At 53.8% G+C, this 9,658-nt stretch overlaps 1 protein-coding gene across 3 annotated transcripts in view; it reads right to left on the bottom strand.

Moving 5' to 3' along the window:
* Positions 1 to 451: 451 nt before the first annotated feature.
* Positions 452 to 9,658, bottom strand: part of BICDL1 (BICD family like cargo adaptor 1) — an 80,729-nt gene continuing 71,522 nt past the window's right edge. For 2 of the 3 annotated variants that reach the window (XM_024977771.2, XM_024977774.2), the window contains 2 exons: positions 4,724 to 4,844; positions 452 to 1,786 (listed from right to left, as the gene is read on the bottom strand). In XM_024977771.2, the coding sequence (XP_024833539.1) occupies positions 1,625 to 1,786; positions 4,724 to 4,844 (283 nt within the window). In that variant the 3' untranslated portion in view covers positions 452 to 1,624. Of the gene's footprint in view, positions 1,787 to 3,556; positions 3,666 to 4,723; positions 4,845 to 9,658 lie in introns of all 3 variants that reach the window. The other variant, XR_009490961.1, reaches the window with a different exon arrangement.

The raw sequence follows: 9,658 nt of genomic DNA, 5'->3' as shown, positions 1-9,658 counted from the left end.
AGCTCCCCCTTCTGACACACGGTAAGAAAGACGCCAGGGGAAGCGCCATGTTTCTCCTTCTGGAAGGATGTGCCTATAGTGACTTCTTTCTACCTCGAGGTTTCTGCTGAGCTATCAGGTCTGCCTGGGGCTTGGTCAGCGGCGCTGCTGGGGCCTGGTGCCTGGAGCCAGGCAGCTGTAGTGCTGGCCAAGAACCCAGGGCCAGGGTGGACGTGGCACCTTGGGTCACAGCTCACAGAACAGCTGTCCCTGATGCCTGCCTTCACTCTCCGGGTGGAGGGTGTGCGCACGCCTCTTCCTGGCTGAGTCCACTGACTTGGTGCCAACATATGAGGTGACCCCCCCAGGTGCGTGGAGGACTCTGCCTTTGCATAACCAGCCAGCGGATAGAAACTATACTCTGCCTTCTGCCCAGACACCACCCAGGTACCCAGTGACTGAGGCGGGAAGCTCTGTAGAAATTCATTTTATTCTTAGACTATTTTCAAAAGAAGCAGTGGTGTGCTGTTTTTCTAAAAATATGCCTTTATAGATTCATATATAATATGTATATTATAAAATCCATACATGTATTTACATGGTTGCTACATACAAAATTACAGCACTGTGTCTGTACAGCACTGCGTCTGTACATATCTGTAGGTACATTCTTTCCACTCATCCCTGCTGTGCTTTCCCCGTGAGGGAGGAAGATGATCCTTGTAAAGCAGCTTGAGGGCGGCCTCAGCCCGGTGCCTCTGAGTCCCGAGTCAGGGCCTCAGCAGAGAAGGTGAAGCGGTTGCTGAGGATGAGCAGGAGTGGGAGGTTGCTGGGGTGACCTTCCGTGGGCCTGGTGGGCAGTTTCTGGAGACGTCCACCCTGTGGAGCTGATGCTGCCTGGCGGCATGGCTGAGCGCAGACCCCTTTGGAGCCGTCCTGTGGCCTGGACGTGCTCGGCCGAGCCGAGAACTTGGGTATGCGGGGGGCTGGGGGGGCTGGAATGCCCTCTGCCCGGCACCGGGAAGGGGAGAGGGCTGAGCCTGCAGAGGGCCCTGCCGAGGAGGAAGGCCTGCAGCAGAGCGCGGGGAGGCAGCTTCCTCTGAGGCTGGGGACGGCCTCAGCCGTGGCCGGGCCCGCTGTGGCCGAAGAGCCAGCTGTCAGGCCCACAGGCCGGGGCCTGGAGGTGCATGCACGTGGGTGAGGGGCCGCCTCCTGGGCCGGGGCTGTGGGAGGACGGGATCCAGGCCCGGGCCTGGTACCCAGCAGGAGGAGGCCCCCCGCGGTGGGCAGCTGTGGCCTCGGTGCGTAGAGTGGGCCTCCGCTTCTCTCCCTGCTCAAGGGCAGCAGTGCCTGGAGCCGGGCACGGCAGCCACTCTGGAAGCAGCCTGAGCCCCGCTCCGCGGTGGTGGACCCCAGGACAGGCCCGGCAGTAGGGACATGGCTCGGGCCGCCCCGGTGAGAGCTGCCTTCAGAGGCGGCGGGGCCTCCCAAGGACGCGGCCCCCAGGCGAGTGGGCAGTGCGGCCGCTGAGCCGGGCCCAGCGCGGCAGGACCGGTGGGCACACGTGCTGCCCTGGGGCCCGGCCCACGCCTCTATTTGAGTCGGCGTCAGTGTGCCTGTCCTCGCTGGCCTGACTCCTCCCGGTTTAAATCTTCCTGAAGAACGAGAAGAGCCGTTTGCCTTCGGCGGTGCTGGGCTCGTCCCCACGCCCCAGGCCCGGGGCCCGGGCGAGGGTGGCGGGAGGCCGGCTCCGTTCCTTCAGGTGCGAGTCCATCAGCTGCCGGTCAATGACCCTGTGCATGTCATCCTGCGGGCAGACGGGTGGGGTGAGGATGCTGACCTGGCGCGGATGGGCTGGGGAGGCGGCGGAGCGGGGCAGCACGAGAGGAGAGAATGGCAGGGACGTGGGTGAGCGGCTGCGGCCACGGCTGCCCTGACCCGAGACCAAGAAGCACCGCCCTCCTGGTCTCCCGGGGCTTGGCTGGCTGCGCGGTGTTACTCCCGGGCCGACCCGGGACCAGCTGTGTCCCTGTGGCCCTGGGAGCAGCTGCCGCTGGTGCCTGTCTGTCACCCCTAGCCCTGCTCAGCCTGTGGGCAGCCCTCTCGACCCTGCTTCCTGTGTGTCTCGGGCTGAGTGCTCCCCTCTCACCTGGTCCCACTCCTGCAGCCCCAGGGTAGCCGAGGCCACCACCAGCTCTCCAGCCTCACAGCCTGGCTTTTCTCGCCTCTCTGCCCCCTTCAGACTCCTGCCAGCCTGAGCTGCTGGCGCCCATGAGCCCCTGGCAGGCCCGTGTGCAAGATCGAGGCTCCCTGCTGCATCCTCGCCAACTACCATCCACGCTCAGCCCCCACGGATGGGCCCCTGTTTGGTGGAGGCTGGGGAGTCGCCATGTTCGAGGTTTGTCACGCTCCAGCCTCGGTGCTTCCTCAGTGAGGTCGCCACGCCTCCCCCTCCGGCAAGCTAACTGCAGAGTAGATGTTGCCTCCACCCCGACTTTGCCTCACAGAACCAGCTCTTACCCCACGGCAGCTGCTGGACAGAGCGGCTCCGCTCTCCTCACTGGACTGAGTCTGTGCAGGACAGGGCCGCTAACAGACCATGAAAAGTCCTGGTTTAGAAACAAGCAGCCCTGTCTCTAGTAACATCAGCCAGAAACACAAGCATCTGCCCGGCTGCTTTACCCTAAAGCTGGTGGGGAGGGTGGGCTCTGGGATGTCCTGGTGAAAAGACTGAGCCACGGGCTGAATGCCGGAGTGAGCGTCCACATGCACAGATGTGGAGGCTGTGCGGGGCGGGTGCTCCTGAGGTCGGAGCAGCCGCGCCCTCGGTGAGCACAGGAAGTGGGCCGGCTGGGCCGCTGGCTGACCAGCTTGTCCATCACCTCCCACACACCTAAGCTTGCGGTCACTCAGGTGTCTTTGTAGTTTCCTGAGCGTGTCACCAGGTGGCGGCGGGCAGACCCCTTACTCACGTTCCGCTCTGCTGCCTTCCTCCCCGCCCCTTCTTCACATACAACTTCCCACCTACACCCCCTCCTCGTCAAGTGACACGGTCCTCACTTTGAAGGTCCCACTGTCAAATCCTCAGCCCAGTGCTCTGTTCTTGGGACGCGCGCCATAAGACCTACATTAAATGCAACTTCAGGAACGTCACGAGGTCCTTCAGAGAGAAACCCTTTCAAAGCTGCCAGTGTTTTTTCTGATACACCCCAAACTGCATTTTTTTATACTGTAAGATTCAGCAAAAGAATTCCATGAAATCTATCACGTCATAACTTGATACACACACAAGCTGCTTGTAACTCCATGCTGGGTCACATCCATAAAACAGCCCCCTTGTGAGGAGGTGGAACCAAGAAACCAGCGTTGGCCGGGTCAGCCTGTCAAGACCGGGCCACGTGCTGCCGCGCTCATGGACGTGACGGTGGAGGGAGCGGGAGGCCGGGGAGCGATGGCATGGCACACTGGATGAGATGACGCCAGCACCGACACACGACATGGTGACCACGAGGGAGGCAGCGGGGCAGGACCGTGATGGCGGGAGGGGAGAGGTGAGGGGATGAGGGCTTGAGCTCACCTCAAAGGCAGGAGGGGTGTACAACTAAAGCTGTTGATACGGGAACTGAGAAAGGCCACTAGATCAGAAACCAAAGGAGCCAGATAGTAAAAAGCCCTGAGGAAGCAAACTGTAGCCGAGAGAAAAGAGAAGAACAGACGCAGTGAGCCAGGACACAGCGGTCTGGGAGGCGGGGAACAGCTCTTGGGGTGGGGGGACCCTGGCGCGCCTGCAGCCAGCTGGGCAGGGCCCTGCAGGAACAGTCACTTGTAAGCTGCCCCCTGCGAGGGGCTTGCCTCGGAAAGCTGCAGGGGTCTTTTCATCTGTCCAGTTAGGATTTGTTGGGGAGAAACGTGAATGGTTACACCCATATCCTGAAATTGTACTTCCCTAATCTCATTAATGGAGAAGGCAATGGCAACCCACTCCAGTACTCTTGCCTAGAAAATCCCATGGATGGAGGAGCCTGGTGGGCTGCAGTCCATGGGGTCACTAAGAGTTGGACACGACTAGGCAACTTCACTTTCACTTTTCACTTTCATGCATTGGAGGAGGAAATGGCAACCCACTACAGTGTTCTTGCTTGGAGAATCCCACGGTCGGTGGGGCCTGGTGGGCTGCCGTCTATGGGGTTGCACAGAGTCGGACACGACTGAAGTGACTTAGCAGCAGCAGCAATCTCATTAACAAAAAGCAAGTCGTGGCCCTGGCCCAGTGGGGAGCGCATCGGGGCCTGGGACAGGGCAGGCTGACTGGACTCTGACACCTGTGGTGCTAGAGACAGACACACTGACTCACTTGCCCCAGACCTGCGCCAGGACGGTGCTCTGTGGAAGAAGGAAGCTGGCCTCTGAGAAAGGGAAGAGCAGCAGCCGCTAACAACCCAAGGGTGTCGGAATGACATGCATCCAGTAATCCAGTCAGTTATACAGGGCTTCCTGGGCCCTTAGCATTGACAGCAGTATCAAAGCCAAGGCAAGCGGCTGAAGGAGGCCCCTGTTCAAGCCTGGAGGTCGGCACAGCCGGGTTCCTCGCTCTTGAGAGCAGCTTCCTCCAGGCACTCAGGGCCTGGGGCCTGGAACCCCAACTCTCACCCAGTGAAGACGAATCACTGCTCACCTGCACACACGGGACCCTCCAGTAACAAACCCATCCTTACACTCAGGCTGGGTTCACAGACTCCTTTACCTGCCAAGCCTCAAGCTGCTGCGAGAGGTTCAGTTTCTGCTGAATGGCATCCAGCAGCTGGCTGTTGAGAGACATCATGTCCATCTTGCACTTGGCGAGTTCCAGCTCCACAGCGTTCTTCCTGGAAACACACAGGCTGGGGTGAGCGCAGACACCCTGTGCCAGAGCATCAGGTCCTCTGCCCGGGGCACCTGGCATCCACGGGATAAGGAAACAGTCTCTGACCCCAAGCTCACAACAAACTAACTGTAACTACAGTGTTACTTCTAGAGGACTGGAAAGTTGTGCAACATGCTTTCATACACATTTTCTCAACTTTCATAAACAAGCTGTAGGTGAAAGGATTATCTGACCGCCATCTTAAAGTGATTAACAGAGGATACTTAAATCAGGACTGGAACCCAGAGATCAAAGACCTCTCACAGCACTAAGGGGCTGCTGCCTTCATCTTTCCCCCAAAAGACCAGTCCCCATGGAAGTTGGACTTAACCCATTGGTGCCCCCTTTCTACTAGCAACCCCCTCTTTTGAGGGTGTGTGCACTGGCAGCCACACAGTGCTGCACAGCTCAGCTAATCACTGTAGCCAATTAGGGGACCTGTGGGAGATTATATGATGGAATACAGTCACCTCCCAGTAACAACCACAATGTTGAATATTTACTGACAGTGGGGAAACACTCGTGATTTATGCTGAGTGTAAAAAAGAACCAAGAGACAAGGTCACATATGATACTAGCTTTGTACAAGAAAACCTGCCGGTGTATATTTGAAGGTCACACCCAAAAATGTCTACTTGGTTCTCTTGGGATGATGACCATTGATGAGTAATTGCTCCCACACTTCTGCATTTTGTATTTTCACATTTTGATGTGTTTTACATACTTTGTTCACCTTCCCCAGCATTCCTAAACCATGGTGGTTCAATGCAAAAAGTAACTTTGGAGGGACACAGGTAATGGGAATAAAGTGGCAGAGCCTTGGCTGAGTACCTTCTATAAGGTGGCAGTGGTTGTCCTGCTGCCAAATGAGTATTTAGCCTTTCAGGGACTGATACCTTTCACATGAAAAGTTAAAACTAAGACGGCTCTCATCACCCAGGGCCGTAGACCAATGCGCCATGGCCTTGTGAGGACGCACCCTCAGAGGCTGCCCAGCCCCCGTCACAGCCAAGCTCGACCAGAAGGAAGTTGGGGTGAACCGTTCGGGCTACCGCGCGACCAGCACTGTGGCCTCAAGTCCACCGGGCAGTTGGTCACCTCCCTTGACACGCCGGGGCTCCGTGCCGGCGCCCCACCCACCCATCCCGGACTCTCCCGGCTGCTCGCAGAGGGTCCGCCCACCCACACTGCGGCTGCCTGGACAGGAGCCGAGCCTGGCCAATGAACGCCGGTGTCTCAAGCGCCGCAAGCGTCACGGCTGCTGCCATTGGCTGGTCGCGAAAGGCGGAAATCCTTGCCTGGCGCCGGTTGCCACGGACGCCCGGCGGGCCCATCCCACGGTCCTGGAAAGTCAGCGCAAACCCCCGGCGCCCCGCGGCAGGGAAGCCTCCTGAGCTTACAGGCGTCCCCCGGCAGGTGGCGCCACGAGCAGCCTGAAGACTCCGGAATGTGCTGACTAACGCCGCAGCCAGAGGGGCACAGGTCCAGGGGCAGCTGCGGCCCGCCACACAGGGGAACCCTTTCCTTCCGGAAAGCCCTCGAGCTGGGCCCACCTTGGGGGCCTAGGTGTCAGTCACAGCCTGGGACGGCACCCTCGGAACGTTTGCTCAGTAGGGCATCTTGGAGCTTATTCATGAGAAAGCACAAAACAAGGAAAACTTAAAGCTGTAGAAGCCCCTGAACAATACATTAATCAGTTTTAAAAAGGAATATTTCAAAGGGTTAGGCGAATCCCTTGTATAAATGAAACCACTAGCAACTGAGCCCTCTGCCTGTGTAAGGTAGATGCCACCCTGGGATTTCTTTTCACTGAGGACCTTTCACCTGCAAGGAGATAAAATTGTTAACTTTTCTGAACACCTTAAGGTTTTTGCTGTCCAGTGGAGAGAGGGAAGTTATTCTTCTTGGGGGCGAGTCTCACCCTTATTGCATATTAGAATCATGGGGTAGGAGCTGCCCCAAATCCAGAGGTTTGGGGCCTGAAGAAATGTTCTGGAGAGGGCCCTGGGGTTGGGGGCGGGGAAAATTCTAAAATGCAGCCAAGATCAGAGACGATGTATATAAAACTCTTACTGCTGCTGCTACTTCATGTCAGTCATGTCTGACTCTGTGCGATCCCATAGACGGCAGCCCATCAGGCTCCCCCGTCTCTGGGATCCTCGGCCCTACACAAATGTATGGTTGCCCCACACTTCCATGATTCCTTAGGTCTCGTCTGAATTCTGTATACCCAGAATTTCATTTGTGAGGGACAGAAAAAGAGCCCTCCTGGAGTGATCTAACACTCCAAAGGCAGGGCCAGGAAGGACAGGGCCTCACTCCAAAACCTTTCCTACTCAGGAGGGAGAACTCACTAATCTGTTCAGCCAGACCCCAGGAGGCTGACTCGGCCTCCGTCGAGGGCAGCAGGCAAGGGCATGCATTTCAAGGTTCCATGGAGACTTGTAATTTCCTGTCACCCAGGTGTTGGAGCTAGGTGCACTCATTTTAATGGAGGGGACTGGACAACTTGTTTCTTCTGCTCTCCTACACCCTGGCACTTTCTCTGGCTGTATCCCCCACCTCCTGTGCAGATAGATGGCAGAGGGTGGTCAGAGCCTGATGGCTAGCTCTCTTGTTTCTCTAGCTCAGAGAAGCTGTCAAACCAGACTCTACTTCTAACTTACTGGGCTTCCACAATTAGCACCCCAATTTTACCATTTTATTCCCTAATTGTTTGACACAATTTCACGCTTTGTTATTCGTAATAGTATGGTCTCACTCCAAAATACCACACTGCTATTCAACAACACAAGAGACGATACTACACATGGATATCACCAGATGGTCAATACCGAAATCAGACTGATTACGTTCTGTGCAGTCAAAGATGGAGAAACTATACAGTCAGCAAAAACAAGACCAGGGGCTGACTGTGGCTCAGATCATGAACTCCTTATTGCAAAATTCAGACTTAAATTGAAAAAATAGGGAAAACCACTGGGCCATTAAGGAACGACCTAAATCAAGTCCCTTACAGTGGAAGTAACAAACAGGTTCCAGGGATTAGATCTGATAGAGGGCCTGAAGAACTATGGACAGAGGTTCATAACATTGTATAGGAGGTGGTGATCAAAACCATCCGCAAGAAGAAGAAATGCAAAAAGGCAAACTGGTTGTCTGAGGAGGCCTTGCAAATAGCCGAGAAAAGAGAAGCGAAAGGCAAAAGAGAAAAGGAAAGATAAACCCATCCAAATGCAGACTTCCAAAGCATAGCAAGGAGAGATAAAGAAAGCCTTCCTATGTGAACAATACAAAGAAATAGAGGAAGATAATAGAGTGGGAAAGACTAGAGATCTCTTCAAGAAATTTAGAGACACCAAGGGAACATTTTATGCAAAGATGGGCACAACTGACAGAAATGGTATGGACCTAACACAAGCAGAAGATATTAAGAAGAGGTGGGAAGAATACAAAGAACTATACAAAAAAGATCTTAATGATCCAGATAATCAGAACAGTGTAATCACTCACCTAGAGCGAGACATCTTGGAGTGCGAAGTCAAGTGGGCCTTAGGAAGCATCACTATGAACAAAGCTAGTGGAGGTGATGGAATTTCAGTTGAGCTATTTCAAATCCTAAATGATGATGCTGTGAAAGTGCTGTACTCAATATGCCAGCAAATTTGGAAAATGCAGCAGTGGCCACAGGACTGGAAAAGGTCAGTTTTCATTCCAATCCTCCAAAAAGGCAATGCCCAAGAATGTTCAAACTACCATATAATTGCACTCATCTCACACACTAGCAAAATAATGCTCAAAACTCTCCAAGCCAGGCTTCAACAGTACATGAACTATGAAATTCCAGATGTTCAAGCTGGATTTAGAAAAGGCAGAGGAACAAGAGATAAAATTGCCAACATCCGTTGGATCACAGAGAAAGCAAGAGAGTTCCAGAAAAACATCTACTTCTGCTTCATTGACTACACTAAAGCCTTTGACTGTATGGACAGCAGCAACCTGTGGAAAATTCTTCAAGAGATGGGAATACCAGGCCACCTTACCTGCCTCCTGTGAAAGCTGTATGCAGGTCAAGAAGCAACAGCTAGAACCAGACATGGAACAATGGACTGGTTCCAAATTAGGAAAGGAGTACATCAAGACGGTATATTGTCACCCTGCTTATTTGACTTATATGCAGAGTACATCATGAGAAATGTCAGGCTGGATGAAGCACAAGCTGGAATCAAGATTGCTGGGAGAAATATCAATAAACTCAGATGCAGATGACACCATCCTTATGGCAGAAAGTGAAGAGGAACTAAAGAGCCTCTTGATGAAGGTGAAAGAGAAGAGTGAAAAAGCTGGCTTAAAACTCAACATTCAAAAACCAAAGATTATGGCATCTGGTCCCATCATTTCATGGCAAATAGTTGGGGAAACAATGGAAACAGTGATAGACTTAATTTTCTTGGGCTCCAAAATCACTGCAGATGGTGACTGAAGTCATGAAATTAAAAGATTCTTGCTCCTTGGAAGAAAAGCTATGACAAACCTAGACAGCATATTAAAAAGCAGAGACATTCCTTTGCTGACAAAGGTCTATATAGTCAAAGCTATGGTTTTTCCATCTGGTCCCATCACTTCATGGGAAATAGATGGGGAAACAGTGGAAACAGTGTCAGACTTTATTTTGGGGGGCTCCAAAATCACTGCAGATGGTAACTGCAGCCATGAAATTAAAAGATGCTTACTCCTTGGAAGGAAAGTTATGACCAACCTAGATAGCATATTCAA

This window comes from Bos taurus, chromosome 17 (assembly GCF_002263795.3).
Source record: "Bos taurus isolate L1 Dominette 01449 registration number 42190680 breed Hereford chromosome 17, ARS-UCD2.0, whole genome shotgun sequence".
Classification (NCBI taxonomy): domain Eukaryota; kingdom Metazoa; phylum Chordata; class Mammalia; order Artiodactyla; family Bovidae; genus Bos; species Bos taurus.
This window is presented reverse-complemented; position numbering and strand designations above follow the sequence as displayed.